The sequence below is a fragment of the Scyliorhinus torazame genome, chromosome 4 (genome assembly GCF_047496885.1).
Source record: "Scyliorhinus torazame isolate Kashiwa2021f chromosome 4, sScyTor2.1, whole genome shotgun sequence".
In the NCBI taxonomy this organism is placed as follows: Eukaryota; Metazoa; Chordata; class Chondrichthyes; order Carcharhiniformes; family Scyliorhinidae; genus Scyliorhinus; species Scyliorhinus torazame.
Genome location: NC_092710.1, coordinates 303,093,468 through 303,116,783, shown reverse-complemented (window position 1 = coordinate 303,116,783; position 23,316 = coordinate 303,093,468). Strand labels below are relative to the sequence as shown.

The window sequence follows — 23,316 nt, the reverse complement described above, 5'->3', positions numbered from 1 at the left end:
CTGAGCTCCATGACCTGGAAGTGGATCGGGCCCAAACCGGAAGTGAAGCCCCAACCTGATTTGGAGCCAACCCGGACCTCGGAGCTCCCAATCTGGCCTAACTACCGACGCCAGCCCCCGGATCACCCGGCCCAGACCCCGAAGCTCCCGACCCGACCCCCAACGACGAGACCCGGCCGAACTCGACCCCGAGAGACCCGCCCAGTGACCCGACCCGGAGAGGCCCGCCCAGCAAACCGACCCACTTGAAGATGGAAGAAAGAAAAATCCACGTGGAGGCCCGACCGGGCCTACTTCAAGAGCCGACCCCAGGAGCGCCCAGGGAGGGAACAGACCACGTGACCCAGCCCAACCTGCCTCAGGAAGCCCCTGCCCGCAACTCAGGACCCCCTAAATGGCGGAGACCCCGCGCGAGGACCCGAACACGCTGCAAGGTATTCACGTGCCCGCAGAATGCCGGGACCCGTCCGGATCGCAAACATGCCTCCCTAGCAACCCCTCTACCTCAACCAGCGCCCGGGACCCTGCCAGACGCGACCCTGGAAACGTAACCAGTGCCCTGGTCCCTGCCAGCACCCTGGTCCCCGCCAGACGCAACCGCTTACCTTCCACAAGGTCAGACATCTCCCATCGGTTCCCAGGATCCAGTCGCAGCCGCCGACCGAGGAAGCGAGGGATACGCGGTGGTCTGCAGGCTAGACTGAAGCAACGCGGTTTTAAGACCCCGCTTCCCAGCATACTCCTCGCAAACGTCCAAGCGATCGAAAACAAGCTGGATGAACTTAACGCCAGACTTACCTCTCAGAGGGAAGTAAGAGACTGCTGTGTGCTCTGTTTCACAGAGACATGGCTCACCCCCGCCTCACCGGACTGTGCCATACAACCTGAAGGCTTCTCAATTCACCAGGCGGACCGCTCGGCATCATCAGGCAAAGCGAAGGGTGGAGGGGTTTGCCTCCTCATCAACTCCTCCTGGTGCTTGGATGTGGCGACCCTGGCGACCTACTGCTCCCCGGACCTGGAATACCTGACCGTGAAGTGCCGCCCATACTATCTTCCATGTGAGTTCACTTCAGCCATTATCACAGCGGTCTACATACCACCCTAGGCAGAAGTGAGGAATTTGCTGGATGAACTGCACAGTTATAAACAACTACGAAACAGAACACCCGGAGGCCTTGTTTATCGTGGCCGGAGACTTCAACAATGCCAACCTCAAGTGTGTACTGCCAAAATTCCACCAGCACATCTCCTGTCCCACCAGGGGCGACAACACTCTTGACCACTGCTACTCAAAAATCAAGGGCGCCTACCGTTCCATCCCCCAACCGCACTTTGGGAAATCAGATCATAAGACGGTGCTCCTTCTCCCGGCATACAAGCAGAAACTCAAGCGGGAGAATCCAGCTAAGAAGGTTGTGCAGTACTGGTCTGAGGAGACAGAAGAGCTCTTATGCGACTGGTTAGAGACAGTGCACTGGTCCATATTTAAGAACTCAGCGACCAACTTAAATGAGTATGCCACCACCTTCACAGATTTCAGCAGCAAATGTGTGGACGACTGCGTGCCAAAGAAAGCAGTACGTACGTTCCCCAACCGGAAACCATGGCTCAATCGCGAGATTGACTCCCTACTGAAGGACAGATCTGAGGCGTTCAAGTCAGACGACCCTGACCTATACAAGAAATCCAGGTATGACCTCCGCAAAGCCATCCGAGATGCCAAGAGAGAATATCAAACCAAGTTAGAGTCACAGACAGACTCTCGGCGATTGTGGCAAGGACTAAACAGCATAACGGGCTACAAAGCGAAGCCAAGCAGTATCTCCGGCAGCAGCGCACCCCTCCCCGATGAACTCAATGCATTCTATGCTCGGTTCGAGCAGGAAACCAACAATCCGCTGTCGAGTGCCCCAGCAGCCCATAATTCACCCATATCCACCATCACAGCTTCCGAAGTCAGATCGGCCTTCCTGAAAGTGAACCCTCGGAAGGCGACAGGCCCGGACGGGATCCCTGGTCGTGCACTCAGAGCCTGCGTGGACCAGCTGGCAGAGGTGTTCGCGGACATCTTTAACCTGTCCCTACTCCACTCCGAGGTCCCCACCTGCTTCAAGAAGACCACCATCATACGGTGCCAAAGAAGAACCAGGCAACGTGCCTCAATGACTACTGTCCAGTGGCCCGGACTTCAGTCGTAATGAAGTGCTTCGAGAGGTTGGTCATGACGCGCATCACCTCCATACTCCCAGAACGCCTTGATCCACTGGAATTCGCAACCGTCGCAACCGGTCCACAGCAGACGCCATTTCCCTGGCCCTACACTCATCCCTAGAGCATCTCGACAACAAGGACTCCTACATCAGACTCCTATTTATTGACTACAGCTCCGCCTTCGACACCACAATCCCAGCCAAGCTCATATCAAAGTTCCAAAACCTTGGACTTGGCTCCTCACTCTGTAACTGGATTCTCGATTTTCTGACCAACAGACCACAATCAGTAAGAATGAACAACAACACCTCCTCCACAATAGTCCTCAACACCGGCGCCCCGCAAGGCTGCGTACTTAGCCCCCTACTCTACTCCCTGTCCACACACGACTGCGTGGCAAAATTTGGTTCCAACTCCAAACAGGTTTGACGATATGACCATAGTGGGCCGGATCTCGAATAACGACGAGTCAGAATACAGGCGGGAGCTAGAGAACCTAGTGGAGTGGTGTAGCGACAACAATCTCTCCCTCAATGCCAGCAAAAGTAAAGAGCTGGTCATTGACTTCAGGAAGCAAAGTACGTACACACCCCTGTCAGCATCAACAGGGCCGAGATGGAGATGGTTAGCAGTTTCAAATTCCTTGGGGAGCACATCTCCAAAAATCTGTCCTGGTCCACCCACATCGATGTTACCACCAAGAAAGCACAACAGCGCCTATACATCCTCAGGAAACTAAGGAAATTTGGCATGTCCACATTAACCCTTGCCAACTTTTACAGATGCACCATAGAAAGCATCCTATCTGGCTGCATCACAGCCTGGTATGGCAACTGCTCGGCCCTGGACTGCAAGAAATTTCAGAGAGTCGTGAACACCACCCAGTCCATCACGTGAACCTACCTCCCATCCATTGACTCCATCTACACCTCCCGCTGCCTGGGGAAAGCGGGCAGTATAATCAAAGACCCCTCCCACCCGGCTTACTCACTCTTCCAACTTCTCCCATCGGACAGGAGATACAGAAGTCTGAGAACACGCACGAACAGACTCAAAAACAGCTTCTTCCCCACTGTCACCAGACTCCTAAATGACCCTCTTATGGACTGACCTCATTAACACTACACCCTGTATGCTTCACCCGATGCCAGTGCTTATGTAGTTCCATTGTATATCTTGTGTTGCCCTATTATGTATTTTATTTTATTCCCTTTTACTTAATGATCTGTTGAGCTGCTCGCAGAAAAATACTTTTCACTGTACCTCGGTACACGTGACAATAAACAAATCCAATCCAATCTAATGCGTCTCTAATTTCCTGTTTAATGCCATCCCCAACATCACCACTGCAGTTTGGGGGTCTATATACAACCCCCACTAATGTTTTTGCCCCTTGGTGTTTCACAACTCTACCCATAAAGATTCCACATTGTCAGAGCTAATATCCTTTCTCACTATTGCATTAATTTCCTCTTTAACCAGCAATGCAACTCCACCACCTTTTCCTTTTTGTCTGTCTTCTGAAATACTAATACCCCAGGACATTCAGTTCCCATCTCTGGTTGCCCTGTAGCCATGTCTCCATAATCCCGATTATAACATACCCGTTTATATCTATTTGCGTGACTAATTAACCCACTTTATTACAAATGCTCCGCATGTTAAGGCACAAAGCTTATAGGTTTGTCTTTTTAACATTCCTTGTCCTTCCCTGTTATTTTCCATTATGGCCCTTGATTTCTCTGCCGTTCACTTTTCTTATTCCCCGTTCTCTCTTTCGTTCTATTCTTTGTTTCCCCCTCCTCTGACTCCTTGCATAGGTTCTGAACCCCCTGTCATTTTAGTTTAAACTCTCCCCAACCACTTTCGTAAATTCCCTCCAGGACTTCAGTTTCAATCCTGCCCAGGTGTAACCCTTCCAATTTGTACTGGTCTCACCTCCCCCAAAACTGGTCCCAATGTCCCAGGAATCCAACACTCTCCCCACTCGGACAATATCTTCAGCCATGAATTAATCTGATATATCTGATATTTTTCCTTTCTACTCCTCCTCTGTGCAGCAGAGCCAACAGTGGTGCAACAAATTTGGCTGCTGCTGTTTTCCCCTGAGAGGCCATTCTCCCCTACAAATCTGTTTTACATGGGAATGGCCACAGGAGATTCCTGCACTGCCCACCTCGTCCTCTTGCTCTGTTTGGTGGCTACCCATTCCCTTCTCTCCTGTGGAGTCATAGGCTGCGGCATGACCACCTCACTGTGCATTCTATCCTTGATACTCTCCACCTCGCGGATGCTCCATCGTGTCTCCAGCCGGCTTACCAGCTCTGAAACCTGGGCTTCCCGGAGCTGCATCTGGAGACATTTCCTGCACACATGCTGATCCTGGGCTCTAGAAATGCTCCCGGCTTCCCACATAGAGCAGGGGTTGCACACCATGGCTTTGCGTTCTTCTGTCATGTCATGCCCATTTAAATTAAACTTCCTGGAAGATACTTAATATAAAATATCAATTACTCTGGGGCCCGGCTTCCCTGGTCCTTGTTTCTACAGAACATAGGCCTTATTAAGAACAAAATAAGAACTGTATCATATATAAGTGCTAAAATTAGTAAATACTTGCCCAACTGTACTCACTCAATCATAGAATCATCGAATTTACAGGGCAGAAGGAGGCCATTCGGCCCCTCGAGTCTGCACCGGCCCTTGGAAAGAGCACCCTACCTAAGCCCACACCTCCACCCTATCCCCGTAGCCCTACTTAAATCTTTTTGGACACTAAGGGCAATTTATCATGGCCAATCCATCTGACCCACACATCTTTGGACTGTGGGAGGAAACCGGAGCACCCGGAGGAAACCCACGCAGACACGGGGAGAACGTGCAGACTCCGCACAGACAGTGACCCAAGCTGGGAATCGAACCTGGGACCCTGGAGCTGTGAAGCAACCGTGCTAACCACTATGCTACTGTGCTGCCCAATCAGCTGCTTCCACTTGCCCCATGTAACTTTTGAATCCTGATGTCACCTCAGGAGTTCCAAACTCCAATCCAGCCCTGAGACTTCTCAATGCACTCTCGCACTGTTTTCAATCTCCTCTTGCACTCTACTCCAGGTGCTGCTCATTGTCTGTCACGGTGTCCTCCTCTCGCACTCTGCTCCAGGTACTGTTGACAGTCCTGGTGTCCTCCTCTTGCACTTTCCTCTGGGCGCTGCTTACTGTCTGTCCCGGTGTCCTCCTCTTGTACTCTCCTCTAGGTGTGCTTACCTAGAGAGACTAGAGAGAGATCCATTAAATTAATGTGCAGAGGAATTTGGATGCCTTGGTACGCAAAGTACAGAGAGCTAACATGTCAGGACAGCATGCAATTAGGAAGGCAAATGGTATGTTAGCCTTTATTGCAAGGCGCTTGGAGTAAAAGATGTAACGGACTGGAGGAGTTAGATTATTTGCACGCAGAATGCAGGCAGAGGGTTGGATTGGATTGGATTGGATTTATTTATTGTCACGTGTACCGAGGTACAGTGAAAAGTATTTTTCTGCGAGCAGCTCAACAGATCATTAAGTACATGGGAAGAAAAGGGAACAAAAAAGAAAATGCATAATATGGCAACACAAGGTGTACAATGTAACTACATAAGCACTGGCATCGGATGAAGCATACAGGGTGTAGTGTTAATGAGGTCAGTCCATAAGAGGGTCATTTAGGAGTCTGGTGACAGTGGGAAAGAAGCTGTTTTTGAGTCTGTTCGTGCGTGTTCTCAGACTTCTGTATCTCCTGCCCGGTGGAAGAAGTTGGAAGAGTGAGTAAGCCGGGTGGGAGGGATATTTGATTATGCTGCCCGCTTTCCCCAGGCAGCGGGAGGTGTAGATGGAGTCAATGGATGGGAGGCAGGTTTGTGTGATGGACTGGGCGGTGTTCACGACTCTCTGAAGTTTCTTGCGGTCCTGGGCCGAGCAGTTGCCATACCAGGCTGTGATGCAGCCAGATAGGATGCTTTCTATGGTGCATCTGTAAAAATTGGCAAGGGTTAATGTGGACATGCCGAATTTCCTTAGTTTCCTGAGGAAGTATAGGCGCTGTTGTGCTTTCTTGGTGGTAGCGTCGACGTGAGTGGACCAGGACAGATTTTTGGAGATGTGCACCCCTAGGAATTTGAAACTGCTAACCATCTCCACCTTGGCCCCATTGATGTTGACAGGGGTGTGTACAGTACTTTGCTTCCTGAAGTCAATGACCAGCTCTTTAGACACTTCCGGGTGCGGCGATGACCAGCTAAGTCGCACGTTTCGGCACCTCCCGTTTCAACGGACTTTTGGGCTCTTATCGGGAGCCCCAACGGAAATTTTCAAAGGCTAAACCCAGTGTGAGGCGACATAGGAAGGAGTCCCCCCGGGTGTGGATGGAAAGAAGTGATAGTAGTGGCCAGATTGTGGAGGATCCTCTGGAGCAACGGCAGAGAAGAGAAGGGAGAAGCAAAATGGTGGCTGAGGGAGTCCAGATGGTATGGGGCCTGGAACAGCAGGAGTTCCTCCGGCGATGTGTGAAGGAGCTCAAGAAGGAGGTGCTGGCGCCGATGCTGCAGGCGATTGAGGGGCTGAAGGAGACGCAAAAGACCCAAGAGATGGAGCTCCGTGGAGTGAAGGCAAAGGCTGCCGAAAATGAAGACGAGATACAGGGCTTGGTGGTGAAGACGGAGACGCACGAGGCACTACATAAGAGGTGTATGGAGAGATTGGAAGCCCTGGAAAATAGCTCGAGGAGGAAGAACTTAAGGATTTTGGGTCTTCCCGAAGGGGCAGAGGGAGCGGACGTTGGGGCGTACGTGAGCGTGATGCTCCATACCTTAATGGGAGCTGAGGCCCCGACGGGCCCCCTGGAAGTGGAGGGAGCGTACCGGGTCCTCGTGAGAAGACCAAAGGCAGAGGAAATACCGCGAGCAATAGTGGTGAGATTCCACCGCTACAAGGTCAGGGAGATGGTCCTGAGATGGGCTAAGACGACACGGAGCAGCAGATGGGAGAACGCGGTGATCCGCGTCTACCAAGACTGGAGTGCGGAGGTGGCGAGAAGGAGGGCGAGTTTCAATCGGGCCAAGGCGGTGCTCCACAGGAAGAAAGTGAAATTCGGAATATTGCAGCCGGCAAGACTGTGGGTTACACACCAGGGCAAACACCACTACTTCGAGACGGCAGAGGAGGCGTGGACATTCATTCAAGAGGAGAAGTTGGACTCGATTTGGGAAAGGATGTTTGGAATGAAGTAGCGAGGTGGTGGCAAGAAATTGTAAATCAGATGGGGGAATCTTTTCCCCTCGAAGGTGGGGGACACGAAGAAATGTGTGCACCAGTGGGGAAGGGGATGGGGGAGGAGAGAGGGAGCTGCGCCATTAGGGGCGGGGCCGAGAGGGAAGCGCGGGCTCTGTTCCCGCGCTATGGAAACTGTGGCGGGAAGAGGGGGCATAGGAACGAGGGGGCCTCACACGCAGGGAGGCTAAGGATAAACGGGGGAAGCCGAGGTCAGCCAGAGTTTGCTGACTCCGGGAAGCAATATGGGGGGTGCAATCAAGCTAGAGCGGGATCTAGCGCGGGGGGGGGGGGGGAGGATTAACTGGGTTGCACCTGCTGCTAAGGGGAAGGGGGAGCTGTTGCGGGATGGGAGGGTCGGAACGGGAGAGTGCCGTCTGGGGGACAAGCGGTTGTGTGGGAACCGGGTGAGGAGCTGGTTTAAAAAAGGGGATGGCTAGTCAACGATGGGGGGGGGGGGGGGGGGGGGGGGGGGGGGTAAAGAGCCACCCAACCCGGTTGATCACGTGGAACGTGAGAGGGTTGAATGGGCCGATTAAGAGGGCAAGGGTATTTGCGCACCTAAAGAAGCTAAAGGCAGACGTGGTTATGCTTCAGGAGACGCACCTGAAACTGGCGGATCAGGTCAGATTAAGAAAAGGATGGGTGGGACAGGTATTCCACTCGGGCTTGGATGCGAAAAATAGAGGGGTGGCAATACTGGTGGGGAAACGGGTATCGTTTGAGGCGAAGACCATAGTGGTGGACAGTGGGGGTAGGTACGTGATGGTGAGTGGCAGACTGCAAGGTGAGGTGGTGGTGCTGGTGAACGTATACGCCCCGAACTGGGATGATGCAAACTTTATGAAGCGTATGTTGGGGCGCATCCCGGACCTGGAGATGGGAAAGTTGGTAATGGGGGGGGGACTTCAACACGGTGCTGGACCCAGGGCTGGACCGGTCCAGATCCAGGACCGGGAGGAGGCCGGCAGCGGCCAAGGTGCTTAAGGGCTTTATGGAGCAGATGGGAGGAGTGGATCCCTGGAGATTTACTAGACCAAGGAGTAAAGAGTTTTCCTTCTTCTCCCACGTCCATAGAGTGTACTCCCGGATAGATTCCTTTGTCCTGGGAAGGGCGCTGATCCCGAAGGTGGCAGGAGCGGAGTACTCGGCTATAGCCATTTCAGATCATGCCCCACATTGGGTAGATCTGGAACTAGGTGAGGAAAAGGAGCAACGCCCACTTTGGAGATTGGACATGGGACTGTTGGCGGACGAGGGGGTATGTGGAAGGGTGAGGGGATGTATTGAAAGATACCTAGAGGTCAATGATGACGGAGAGGTCCAGGTGGGAGTAGTCTGGGAGGCGCTGAAAGCGGTGGTGAGAGGGGAGCTGATCTCCATAAGGGCCCATAAGGGGAAACAAGAGGGTAAAGAAAGGGAGAGACTGATTGGGGAGATTTTGAGGGTGGATAGGCCATATGCGGAGGCTCCGGACGAAGGGCTATACAGAGAAAGACGGAGACTACACACGGACTTTGACTTGTTGACCACGGGTAAGGCGGAGACGCAGTGGAGGAAGACACAGGGAGTACAGTATGAATACGGAGAGAATGCGAGCCGACTGCTGGCCCAACAACTTAGGAAGAGGGGGGCGGCGAGAGAGATCGGAGGAGTTAGAGACGAGGAGGGAAGGATGGAACAGAGAGCGGAGAGGGTGAACGGGGTATTTAAGGTATTCTACGAGAGGCTGTATAAGGCCCAACCCCCGGAAGGGAAAGAGGGAATGATGCATTTCCTAGACCAGTTGGAGTTCCCGAAGGTTGAGGAGCAGGAGAGGGCAGGACTGGGAGCGCAGATTGAGGTAGAGGAGGTAGTAAAGGAATCGGGAGCATGCAGGCAGGGAAGGCCCCCGGACCAGATGGGTTCCCGGTGGAATTTTATAGGAAATATGTGGACCTGCTGGCCCCACTCCTGACGAGAACCTTCAATGAGGCTAAGGAAAGGGGGACACTACCCCCCGACGATGTCGGAGGCGACGATATCGCTGATCCTGAAAAGAGACAAAGACCCGCTGCAGTGTGGGTCATACAGGCCTATTTCCCTCTTGAACGTAGATGCCAAGTTATTGGCCAAAGTGATGGCGACAAGGATAGAGGACTGTGTCCCTGGGGTGGTGCACGGTGACCAAACAGGATTTGTTAAAGGGAGTCAATTGAATACCAATATACGGAGGTTGTTGGGGGTGATGATGATGCCCCCACCGAAGGGGGAGGCGGAGATAGTGGTGGCTATGGATGCAGAGAAGGCATTTGATAGAGTGGAGTGGGACTATCTGTGGGAGGTACTGGAGAGATTTGGATTTGGAGAGGGGTTCATTAGATGGGTTCGGCTCCTATACGGGGCCCCGGTGGCAAGTGTGATTACGAACAGGCAACGATCCGACTACATCCGATTATATAGGGGCACAAGACAGGGGTGCCCCCTGTCCCCGTTACTGTTTGCGTTGGCAATTGAGCCATTGGCCATAGCGCTGAGGGGCTCCAGGAAGTGGAGAGGGGTACTCAGAGGAGGAGAAGAACATCGGGTGTCATTATACGCAGATGATCTGCTGCTATATGTCACGGACCCAGTGGAGGGGATGCCTGAGATAATGCAGACACTCAGGGAGTTTGGAGAGTTTTCGGGATACAAACTGAATATGGGGAAGAGTGAACTGTTTGTGATGCACCCCGGGGAACAGGGCAGGGGAATAGACGAGCTGCCACTGAGGAGGGTAACGAGATTTCCGGTATTTAGGGATCCAGGTGGCCAGGGACTGGGGAACCTTGCATAAGCTTAACTTGACGCGACTTGTAGTGCAGATGGAGGAGGACTTTAAGAGGTGGGATATGGTGCCCCTGTCATTGGCTGGCAGGGTGCAGGCGGTTAAAATGGTGGTCCTCCCGAGGTTTCTTTTTGTGTTTCAGTGCCTTCCCAATACTGATTACAAAGACCTTTTTTAAGAAGGTGGACAGGAGCATCATGAGCTTTGTGTGGGCCGGAAAGACCCCAAAGGTAAAGAAGGGGTTCCTGCAGCGCAGTAGAGATAGAGGGGGATTGGCACTGCCGAGTCTGAGTGATTATTATTGGGCCGCTAACGTGTCTATGTATGTAAGTGGATGAGGGAAGAAGAAGGAGCGGCGTGGAAAAGACTGGAGATGGTGTCCTGTAGGGGAACTAGCTTAAAACCACTGGCAACGGCGCCGCTGCCGTTCTCCCCGAAAAGGTACACCACAAACCCAGTGGTGGTGGCGACTCTGAAGATTTGGGGGCAGTGGAGACGACATAGGGGAGAGACGGGGGCCTCAGTGTGGTCCCCGATAAGGAACAACCACAGGTTCGTCCCGGGAAGGATAGGCGGGGGATTTCAATCTTAGCAGCGAGCAGGAATTGTGAAACTGAAGGACTTGTTCTTGGACGGGACGTTCGCGAGTCTGGGAGCACTAACAGAAAAATACGGGTTGCCACCTGGGAATGCATTCCGTTATATGCAAGTGACGGCATTTGTGAGGCAACAGATAAGGGAATTTCCGCAGCTCCCGGCGCAAGGGATCCAGGACAGAGTGATTTCGGGGACATGGGTGGGTGATGGTAAGGTGTCCAATATATACAGGGAAATGAGAGACGAGGGGAGAAGAGATTGAGGAGGGGCTGTGGGCAGATGCCCTAAGTAGGGTAAATTCCTCGTCCTCGTGTGCCAGGCTCAGCCTGATCCAATTCAAGGTACTACACAGGGCGCATATGACGGGAGCAAGATTGAGCAGGTTTTTGGGGGTGGAGGATAGGTGCGGGAGGTGCGCGGGAAGCCCTGCGAACCACACCCACATGTTTTGGTCATGTCCGGTATTGCACGGGTTCTGGGTGGGTGTGGCAAAAGTGATTTCAAAGGTGGTGGGGGTCCGGGTCGAACCAAGCTGGGGGTTGGCTATATTCGGGGTTGCAGATGAGCCGGGAGTGCAGGAGGTGAGGGAGGCCGATGTTTTGGCCTTTGCGTCCCTAGTAGCCCGGCGAAGGATTCTACTTATGTGGAAAGAAGCTAAACCCCTGGGCGTGGAGGCCCGGATAAACGACATGGCAGGGTTTATAAAATTGGAGCGGATAAAGTACGCACTAAGAGGTTCGGCTCAGGGGTTCACCAGGCGGTGGCAACTGTTCCTCGACTATCTCGCAGAGAAATAAGGGAAAATAGGAAAGACAACAGCAGCAACCCAGTGGGGGGGGGGGGGGGGGGGGGGGGTGCATTCGGGTCTTTGGGGTTTTTTTTGTGTGTTGTTACATAATTGGTGTTCATATTTATCTTCTCAATGTTACTATTGCTTTTTGTTTTTTATTTGTGTTGGCACTTGCCGTTAGTTAATATATTATTTTTAAAACGATCAATGTATAAACAGTTACAAAGTTGTAAAAATGGAAAATTCTTGGTTGATCGAAAAACTTTAATAAAATATATTTAAAAAAAATAAAAATGACCAGCTCTTTAGTTTTGCTGGCATTGAGGGAGAGGTTGTTGTCGCTACACCACTCCACTAGGTTCTCAATCTCCCTCCTGTGTTCTGACTCGTCGTTATTCGAGATCCGGCCCACTATGGTCGTATCATCAGCAAACTTGTAGGTGGAGTTGGAACCAAGTTTTGCCACGCAGTCGTGTGTGTACAGGGAGTAGAGTATGGGACTAAGTACGTAGCGTTGCGGGGCCCCGGTATTGAGGACTATTGTGGAGGAGGTGTTGTTGTTCATTCTAACTGATTGTGGTCTGTTGGTCAGAAAATTGAGGATCCAGTTGCAGAGTGGAGAGCCAAGTCCTAGGTTTTGGAGCTTTGATATGAGCTTGGCTGGGATTATGGTGTTGAAGAGGTTCGCAAGAGGGATAGATAAAATGAGGTTTTATAGTGGCAGATACCACAGAGAAAATAAATATTGGTTTATGTGAGGTCCAGAGTCCAGAATCACAGCAAAATGAGGTATTTCTTCACAGGCATCGGTGGGTTGAAAACCAATGCTGTATAATTCACTTTACTGATGCTGTTCATTTTGTATGATGAGATAATCATAGAATTTACAGTGCAGAAGGAGGCCATTCGGCCCATCGAGTCTGCACCGGCTCCTGGAAAGAGCACCCTATCCAAGCCCACACCTCCACCCTATCCCCATAACCCAGTATCCCCACCCAACACTAAGGGCAATTTTGGACACGAAGGGCAATTTAGCATGGCCAATCCACCTAACCTGCACATCTTTAGACTGTGGGAGGAAACCGGAGCACCCGAAGGAAACCCACGTGCACACGGGGAGAACGTGCAGACTCCGCACAGACAGTGACCCAGCGGGGAATCGAACCTGGGACCATGGAGCTGTGAAGCAATTGTGCTAACCACTATGCTACCATGCTGCCCCATGGTAATGCAGACTATGGTAATGTCACTGGACTATTTAATCCAGATTAATACTCTGGGGACAGGAGTTCAAATTCCACCATAGCAGCTGATCAAATTTAATTTCATGTGCAATTTAAATTCAATTAATAAATCTGGAATTGAAAGCTAGTCACAGTAATGGTGACTATGAAACTATCATTGATTGTTGTAAATTTAGGGAAGGAAATCTGCCATCCTTGCTTGATCTTGCCTACATGTGTCCTCAGACCCACAGCAGTGTGGCTGACTTTTAACTAACGTCTGAAATAGCCTAGCAAGCCACTCATTTCAAGGGCAATTCGGAATGGACAATAAATACTGGCCCACATCCCATGGAGAAATCGTAGAATCCTAGAACTTATGATGCAGAAGGAGGCCATTGGCGGTCGGTCCTCGGTGGCGATATTGAGTAATATTTAGAAGAATGAAAAGGAATGACATAATTGTACACGTTTCTCAGAGGCCGTGCCAGTTTATTTTCCCTGAATGAGGTGTCTGGATCTAGGAGTCATGGTCTCTGAATTGTGGCTGGCCATTTAAGACCGAGGTGATGAGAAACTTCTTCACCAAGAGGGTTGTGAATCTTTAGAATTCTCAACCCCAGAGGGCTTTCAATATTCACTTTTTGAATATGTTAAAAGCTGAGATCAATAAATCTCTGGACAGTAACAGAGTCCATGATTTTATGTAAGGCTTATCAATCTGTTAGAGTGTCTCTCCATGTTTCCTCCATACTTTCACCCACACCTCTTCTTCATACCTATTGGGAGACAATCCATATTGTAAGCCCATTTCAGATACTGGCAACCCTCTGCTAATTGTCCAAGTGTCTATTCTCCACTTGTAACGCGAAGAGAGAGAATCAGCATTATATCCCATCAGGGTGATGCTGGAGGAGGGAGAAAGACATAATTGCTGGGACAACCCTTGTCTTCAACTGATGTACATTCTCCAGTGGGGGTGAGGGGGGGGGGGGGGGGGGGTGGCAGGGTAAATGAATGGCAGAACAAAAACTGAAAATGCTGGAAAAGCTCAGTAGGTCTGACAGCATCTGTGGACAAAGAAAATAGAGTGAATGTTTTGATCCCATGTGTCTCTTCTTCAGAACTGAAGATAGAAACCCGGCAGTGCAGAATGATATTATTATTATTAAGGAAGGGGGCAGCAGGGTGGCGCAGTGGGTTAGCCCTGCTGCCTCATGGCGCTGAGGTCCCAGGTTCGATCCCGGCTCTGGGTCACTGTCCGTGTGGAGTTTGCACATTCTCCCCGTGTTTGCGTGGGTTTCGTCCCCGCAACCCAAAGATGTGCAGGCTAGGTGGATTGGCCACGCTAAATTGTCCCTTAATTGGAAAAAAATTAATTGGGTACTCTAAATTTTAAAAAATATATTATTAAGGAGGCCATTTGGCCCATTGAGTCTGCACTGACCTTCCGAAACAGCACCCTACCTAGACCCACTCCACTCCACCCTATTCCTGTAACGAGGATAACTACCCTTTCTCTTCTCCAGCCACTGCAAGGAGCCACTCAAAGGGGAAGTGAGTGTGGCGGAGGAGGGATCCAGTTTGGTGTTGGACACGAAGGGACAAATTTAGCATGACCAATCCACCTCACCCGCACGCACATCTTTGGACTGTGGGAGGAAACCGGAGCACCCGGAGGAAACCCAACGCAGGAGAAACGTGCAAACTCCACACTGACTAGTCACCCAAGGTTGGAATCGGAGCCGGTCTCCTGGCGCAGTGAGGCAGCAGTGCGAACCACCTTGGTGTCAGAGCCAGATGGAGAATGTATAGTATGGTGAGGGGGGGGGGGGTTGAGTGGAGGGTTGGTAAGTACCCACTAACAGCTGGCATGGTCTGGCACAGCAATAAAACTGGAGGTGTGTGTGTGTGGGTGGAGAGAGGGGCAGAGCAGCTGTACAGGCCGCCGCGCCCCCTGATTGTGATGGACAATCGGGATAACCAATCAGGCGAGGGGAAAAGAGGGGGCGGGGCTGTGAGCGGCCAATGGGCCGTAGGCGGCTGGAGGGGAGTCCCGTCCCCGGAGCTGTGACCATTTAAAATGGATCAAAGCTGGGCTGCGCTGTAGTGGGCACAGAGTGCACAGCCTGAGCGGAGCGCACAGCTTGGCATTGCCATCTGATAGCACCCAGGCGGCAGCCAGTGAGTGTATTGTGTTAGTCTGGATGTGGGATGGGGAAGAGGGCAGAGTGAGCTTGGTGCTGGGACAAGAGGCTGAGGGACACAGACTGGGACACACAGACAGAGACAGGGATACACAGAGATACACACAGGCACATACACACAGACTGGGACATACACAGACACACACATAGACTGGGACACACACAGACACACACATAGACTGGGACACACACAGACACACACATAGACTGGGACACACACAGACACACACATAGACTGGGACACACAAACAGACACACACATAGACTGGGACACACAGACACACAGACTGGGACACACAGACAGACACACACATAGACTGGGACACACACATACAGAGAGAGGGATACACAGAGAGGGATACACAGAGACAGACACACAGGCAGCCGGATGCTCTTTGATCTGCGGACGGGACGCTCCTGACTGAGACAGAGATGACAGCGAAGGGCCTGAGTGGCGAGGACGGCGACCCTCTGGCGGCAGGGCCGGGGCAGCAGCCCGAGCCGGAGGGGGGGGAGCCCGGCAGCAGCGAGCCGGCCAGCCCGCCGCTCAGCCGCCACAAGGAGCCGCTGAACGGGCGGGTGAGCCCGGCCGAGGAAGGCTTCAAGCTGCAGGTGGGGGCGGGCGACGGCGACCACTCCCCCGGCGGCAACCCGGTCCCCGGCAGCCAGGCTGCGGACGGCGAGCCCGCCTGCCCCCCGCCCTTCGTGCCCCCTGAGGGGGGCTGGGGCTGGGTGGTGATGTTCGCCTCCATGTGGTGCAACGGCTCGGTGTTTGGCATCCAGAACGCCTTCGGGCTCCTCTTCCTCACCCTGCTGGACAACTTCGGAGACTCCACCGACACACATCTGCGCTTCAAGACAGGTAAGCAGAGGCTGCCACGCAGATGGCACACTGAAGGTTAGAGTTGTAGTAACCACAGACAGGCAGGCCTGTCCCAAGCTCCTCACAATGTCCCCCTCCAGAAACCTTACACCTCATCTCCCGGTGTGGCACAATGCACAGGGCACAGGCTTGCTCTCTTCCCTGCCTTGCTTTCCCACTGATGGCTCCATCCTTTGGGGAGGAGATGTCCATCTAATAATAATCTTTATTATTGGTAGGCTTGGTATTACAGGTAGGCTTACATTAACGCTGCAATGAAGTTACTGTAAAAATTCCCTCGTCACCACATTCCGGCGCTTGTTCGGGTACACGGAGGGAGAATTCAGAATGCCCAAATTACCAAACAGCACGCCTTCTGGGACTTGCGGGAGGAAACTGGAGCACCCGGAGGAAACCCGCGCAGACACGGGGAGAACGTGCAGATTCCGCACAGACAGTGACCTCCCCAAACCGGGAATCAAACCCGGGACCCTGGCGCTGTGAAGCAACAGTGCTACCGTGCCGCCCACACTGAGGCCATGTCTGCTGCTGCCTCAGGTATACCAGGTTGGTGAAGAGAGTGTGGAGTTACTCCTGGTGTCCTACCCAATGTTAGTCCCTCAGCCAACATCACAATCGGAAAGCCTTTTATTTCCTGGTTATTATCACCTTGCTGTTTGTGCCTCAATTGAAATGAAATGAAATGAAAATCGCTTATTGTCACAAGTAGGCTTCAAATGAAGTTACTGTGAAAAGCCCCTAGTTGCCACATTCCGGCGCCTGTTCGGGGAGGCTGGTACAGGAATTGAACCGTGCTGCTGGCCTGCCTTGGTCTGCTTTAAAAGCCAGCGATTTAGCCCAGTGTGCGAAACCAGCTGCCTGGTTTCCTACATTACAACACTGACTATCACTTCCAGAATAGTTACTTGTCTGTAAAGTGCTTCGAAACGTCCTGTGCACCTTGAACGATGCTACATTAATGCATTGATTTTATTTGGGTGCAATGGCCAAGTGGCCGGTGGGTGAGTGTGAGGGATGTTTGCAGACTAGGTGGTGGGCAAATAAGTTGTCTCATAATTTTGTTGCCATTACTGGTCAGTGATCGAGAGTGCCAACTCTCCCCGATTCCCTACTGCTAAGGGTAGAAGTTACAATGCAGTTTTTGGTAAACCCAGGCCATTCAGTTCCTGAACTCTTGTTATTCCATCCAATTTGTCTGGCCATTTCTCCAATTCTCTTGATATCCTTTTAAAAAAAAATATAAAGTTAGAGTAACCAATTCATTTTTTCCAATCAAGGGCAATTTAGCATTGCCAATCCACCCACCCTGCACATTTTTTTGGGTTGTGGGGGCGAAACCCACACAGAGACCGGGAGACTGTGCAAAATCCACATGGCCCCATCCGGGGCCGGGATCGAACCCGAGAGTGCCATGAGGCAGCAGTGCTAACCACTGCACCACCGGTGCTGCCCTTTGATATCCTTTTCTAACAGAAACACATTGATCAGTCTTGAAAATTTCAATTTACCCAACACGCCCAACCTTTTTCAGAGGAGGCTCCTCTTGCCCTTTGTGAGGGAAGAATTGGTCTTGATTCCACTCCTAAATAACTTGGCTCTAATTTTAAAAATGAATTTGAAACAATTTTGAAGCCCCCTTGCTCTGATTTCTTGCCCTCCCTCCCCAGAAATAATTATTGTCTGCTGACGGAATCTCTTTATCATTTTAAAGACCTTGAATAAAAATCATTCATTAAACTCCTAAACGTATGAGAATATCAGCCATGATTTTGCAGTGCCTAACATGTTACCATTATCTTGCTTTTCCTATATGTATGTTAAAGTCCTAGACTGTGACGTACAGCGTACAATTTCAAAATTGACAGATGATACGAAACTTGGAAGCAGTGTGAGAACCGTGTAAAACTTTTTAAAAGGGCAAAGACAGATGAGGCTGAATGCGGAGAAATGTGAAATGATTCATTTTGGCAGGAAGAACATGGAGAGACAGTATAAAATATTGGGTACAATTCTAAAAGGGGTCCATGAGCAGAAGCACCTGTGTATGTGTATACGTGAGTAAACCATTGAAGGTGGTGGGGCAGGTAGTGAGCATGGTTGATAAAGCATATGGTATCCTAGGCTTTATTGGGCATTTTCTGTGAAGGTGTTGGGCCTCAGCTGGTGCATTGTGTTCAGTTCTGGGCATCACACTTTAAGAAGGGTGTGAGTCTAATTGTAATTAGTGTCTTGTTGGCTGGAGCTACCTCCACCCTAATTGCTGAGATCTGTCAATCACCTCAGGCCTAATTAGGGGCAAAGGTGTAAATTGCGTTCTTCTGCTTGAAGCTTATCGAGTGTGAGTCACCTGGGTTCTTTTATAAGAGAGAGGCATTAAGCGCACACTCAGTACGCTTTGCGCACATGACGTTCGAGACAGCCTGATTGAGGCAGCCAGAGTGGGGTTGAAAGTTGGTAATTTGGAGCAGTGAGCCAGAGTGGGGTTGAAAGTTGGTATTTGGAGCAGTGTGGTAATTTGGAGCAGTGTGGTCATTTGGAGCAGTGTGGTAATTTGGAGCAGTGTGGTGCAGAGTGGGAGGAAGTGCTTTTTCTCTTTTGTTTTGATTTCTTTCTTCTGGCTTTGTAACTGCTTATCTGCACTCTGCAAGGAGACATCCAGAGAGCATCCTGGGAAGGTAAGTGATATAAAGACCTTTTCAAATTGTGGGGGACGGGGGGACGGGGGGGTGGGACGGAAGTGACATCACAGTAAAGCTGTGACCTGATTGGCTGGCAGGGAATCTGTTTAAAAAAAACATTGAAAAAACTAATTTAAACTAATTAATTAACTAGGTAGCGGAGTAACTAAGCCTGAAGGCAGAGATTAGTATTTAGCATTTAATTTTACATAAAAATCTAGCACCAGGGCATTATAGTTAATTGTAACTTAATCTAATAATAATTTCAGAATTTAATTTGAATTAATTAACTAGTGCTTAAATGTCACTCAGCGGGGTGCAGTGCTCTAACTGTGAGATGCGGCAGATTCATGATGCTTCCATTATTCCGGTCGACTACGTCCGCAGGAAGTGTAACCAATGGCAGCCGCTCACAGAGCACGTGGTTCATTTGGAGCAGCAATTGGATGCACTTAGGAGCATGCATGTGGCGGAAAGCGTCATAGATAGGAGTTAGAGACGTGCAAGCAGACAGATGGGTGGCCACTAGAAATGGCAGGCAGACAGTGCAGGAATCCCTTGTGGCTGCCCTCCTCTCTAACAGGTATACCATTTTGGATTCTGTTTGGGGGGTTAGCCTATCGGGAAAACAACAGTGGCCAGAACAGTGGCACCACAACTGGCTCTGTTGCTCAGCAGGGGAGAGCAAAGTACAGGAGTGCGATAGTTATAGGGGACTCTATAGTAAGAGGCACAGATAGGCACTTCTGTGAGCGTGAAGGAGACTCCAGGATGGTGTGTTGCCTCCCTGGTGCTAGGGTCAAGGATGTCTCTGAACGTACACAGGACATCCTGAAGGGGGTGGGTGAACAGCCAGAGGTCGGAGTACACATAGGTACTAATGACATAGGCAGGAAGAGTGATGAGGAAGAGGTGGGACTTGTACAAGAAGGACGGGTTGCATCTAAATTGGAGGGGCACTGATATCCTGGCTGGGAGGTTTGTGAGAGTCTCTCGGAAGGATTTAAACTAGTATGGCGGGGAGTGGGAACCAGAGCGTTAGCTTAGAAGGTGTAATAACTGAAGGGGAAATAGAATACCAAAATAAAAGAACAACATCACCCCCAGGTACAGCAAAAAAGGTGACAAGTGTGAGAAGGGACGTGGTCAATGCAGGACTGAGAGTGTTGTACCTAAATGCGTGCAGTGTACGGAACAAGGTAAATAAGCTTGTTGCGCACATTAAAATTGCCCGGTAGGATGTTGTGGGCATCACAGAGAAGTGGCTGCAAGGAGATCAGGGCTGGGATCTAAATATCCAAGGATATGTGTCTTATCAAAAGGACAGGCAGATGGGCAAAGGGGCGGGGTTGCATTGTTAGTAAATGAGTGTAGTGGCCATCACTAAGGAGAAGGTTCTGGGGAAACAATGGTTTGAAGGTGGATAAATCACCTGGACCAGATGATCTACACCCCAGGGTTCTAAAAGAGATAGCCGAGGAGATTGTGGAGGCATTTGCGGTGATTTTTCAGGAATCACTGGAAGCTGGAATGGTCCCAGAGGACTGGAAAGTGGCTAATGTAACACCGTTATTTAAGAAGGGAGGGATGCAGAAGACTGGAAATTGAAATGAAATGAAATGAAAATCGCTTATTGTCACAAGTAGGCTTCAAATGAAGTTACTGTGAAAAGCCCCTAGCCCCTAAATTATAGGCCGTTAGCCTGACTTCAGTCATTGGTAAGATTTTAGAGTCTGTTATTAAAGATGAAATTGTGGAGAACTTGGAAGTGCATGGTAAAGTAGGACTGAGTCAGCATGGCTTTGTCAAAGGGAGGTCATGTCTGACAAATTGGAGTTCTTTGAGGAAGTATAAAGGAAGTTAGACAAAGGAGAGCCAGTGGATGGGATTTATTTAGATTTCCAGAAGGCCTTTGACAAGGTGCCGCATAGGAGACGGTTAAATAAGTTAAGAGCCCATGGTGTTAAGGGTAAGATCCTGACATGGAAAGACAATTGGCTGACTGGCAGAAGGCAGAGAGTGGGGATAAAGGGGGCTTTTTCGGGATGGCAGCCGGTGACTAGTGGTGTGCCTCAGGCATCTGTGCTAGGACCACAACTTTTCACAAAATCTATATTAATGATCTGGAAGAAGGTACTGAAGGCACTGTTGCTAAGTTTTCAGATGATACAAAGATCTGTAGAGGGACAGGTAGTATTGTAGAGGGTGCCATCTCTGCTACTCCACTACTGGGCCGATATCTGGGGTTTGAGTATCTGTGTGTGTCTCTCTCCAGCTGGCACTGAAACTTCAGAGGCCAGGGGATGTCGCACTGGGACACTTCCACTGAAGAGAGCACTGAATCAAGCCTGCCGTTTATTCCTAACCGGCAGCCTGAGGCTTATATCACACAGATCTCCAGACCCCTACCAATACCCAGGTGATTCTCTCTCTTGCCGGTGGTGCAACACCCACCCGGTTCCTACTTCGCTAGAGTAGCTTTCCCAAGAGAGAGAATAGGACACTGCTGTTTATTTCCTAACCAGCAGTCTGTCCTGAGTGAATCGCTCAAGATGACCCTCGATTCTTGAACCCGGAATTAAGGTGAGGAGTATTTTAACAATGACTTGGTCAGAGATCGCTGGTGAAAGATTGAAGAATTTAAACGACTCCAATTATCATCAAATCAAGGTTTATTGCAAAACCCAGGTCAAAATCATCAACAGAAGAAAATACAATAAAATCTTATGCTCTAACACAAACTAAGTCTATTCAAAAGTACTATAACGGACACAACGAAAATTCTTATGATTACAGTTTTTAGCAATAGCACAAGGCACAAAACAAGTTCCCTTCCCCAAAGCCTCAACCACTATTAAAGTCAAGGGAGTTTCGCAAGCTGCTGCAGGGTACTTACGGTCACAGGCTGCAGAGGTCAAGTCAGGGGTGCAGAGGTCGAGCCAAGAACGAAGAGACCCCCAATCGAAAACACAGCCCCTTTTATATTGTTTTACCTGGCTTTGTCCCGTGTTCGGCCAGCCCCTTTTGCATTGAAAAAGGTAAGGTTTAAAGTTCCCGCTGGTCCCGCCCCCTTTGAGCCGGTCAGAGCTGTATGTTTCCGGGTATTCCTCGCAGGTCCGCTCCTTCCAGCTAGGCAGACCTGCGCGATTTGAATTTGGCGCCGACTCCGCCCCCTCCTTCCAGTGAGTTCCTGCCGGTAGCTTCTGTCAAGATTGGAGTACCTCCCCCAGGTCCGCCTCCAACTTGGTTTTTTCTACCGCTCCGCGATTTGAATTTGGCGCTGGCTCCGCCCCCCTCCTCCCAGTGAGTTTCTGCCGGTAGCTTCTGTCAAGATTGGAGTACCTCCCCCAGGTCCGCCTCCAACTTGGTTTTTTCTACCGCTTATCTTCTAGGGGCTTTTCCAGCGCAATATACTGAACCCAGACAGTCTGTTTTCTAGGATAACGAGGTTAAGCTCTCTTGTGAAGAATTTCAGTGTCTTCCAGCTGCTCCGGAGATGGCTGCTGTTCTCACCTCGCTATGTTGATGGGGTGTTAATTGGATTCTGCTCTGGTGGAGGCCAGGTCATTTACATTTGCATGGGGCTATGACCATCCCATTGTCCTGCTTGCAGGCAGGCCTCCTGTGTATTCCCGTGCCCCTTTGTCTGTGTTTTGATGTTATCTCGTTGTCTGGCTCCTTCTTCCTTGTAGCTCCTAGGGGGGGTTTGTAAATATTTATGTACTTATGTCCCTACTCAGCTCAGCGGACCAAGCCTGCTGGGAAAACTGGTTTCGTTCTCTTGGCTGAAAAGTCAGTTTACAGTCTCTGAGTTTTTATTCTTGGGCAGTTCCAAAAAGGCCGAATTCTTGGGCAGTTCCAAAAAGGCCGAATTGCCCGAAAACCTTACAGTATTGAGGAAGCAGGCGGGCTGCAGAATGATGTGGACAAGCTAGGAGAGTGGGCCAAGTAGTGGCAGATGGAATACAATGTGGAAAAGTGTGAGGTTATGTACTTTGGAAGGAGAAATGGAGGCATAGACTATTTTCTAAATGGGGACATGCTTAGGAAATCCGAAGCACGCAGGGACTTGAGAGTCCTTGTTCACGATTCTCTTAAGGATAGCGTGCAGGTTCAGTCGGCAATTAGGAAGGCAAATGCAATGTTAGCATTCATGTTGAGAGGACTAGAATACAAGGCCAGAGATGTACTTCTGAGGCTGTATAAGGCTCTGGTCAGACCCCATTTGGAGTATTGTGAGCAGTTTTGAGCCCGTATCTATGGAAGAATGTGCTGGTCTTGGAAAAGGAGGGAGGTTCATAAGAAAGATCCCTGGAATGAAGAGTTTGGCGTATGAGGAACGGTTGAGGATTCTGGGTCTGGACCCGTTGGCGTTTAGATGGATGAGGGGGGGATCTTATTGAAACTTACAGGATACTGCGAGGCCTGGATAGAGTGTACGTGGAGAGGATGTTTCCACTTGTAGGAAAAACTCGAAGCAGAGGACACAATCTCAGACTAAAGGGACGATCCTTTAAAACCGAGATGAGGAGGAATTTCTTCAGCCAGAGGGTGGTGAATCTGTGGAACACACATTGCCAGCGTGTGTGGAGGAGGCAGGTCAATTGAAGCA

General features: G+C 50.5%; 1 protein-coding gene across 1 annotated transcript in view; it reads left to right on the top strand.

The window, feature by feature from the left end:
• Positions 1–15,033: 15,033 nt before the first annotated feature.
• Positions 15,034–23,316, top strand: part of LOC140411046 (monocarboxylate transporter 10-like) — a 275,234-nt gene continuing 266,951 nt past the window's right edge. The window contains exon 1 of the mRNA XM_072500033.1: positions 15,034–16,005. Coding sequence (XP_072356134.1) covers positions 15,576–16,005 — 430 coding nt within the window. The 5' untranslated portion in view covers positions 15,034–15,575. The remainder of the gene's footprint in view (positions 16,006–23,316) is intronic.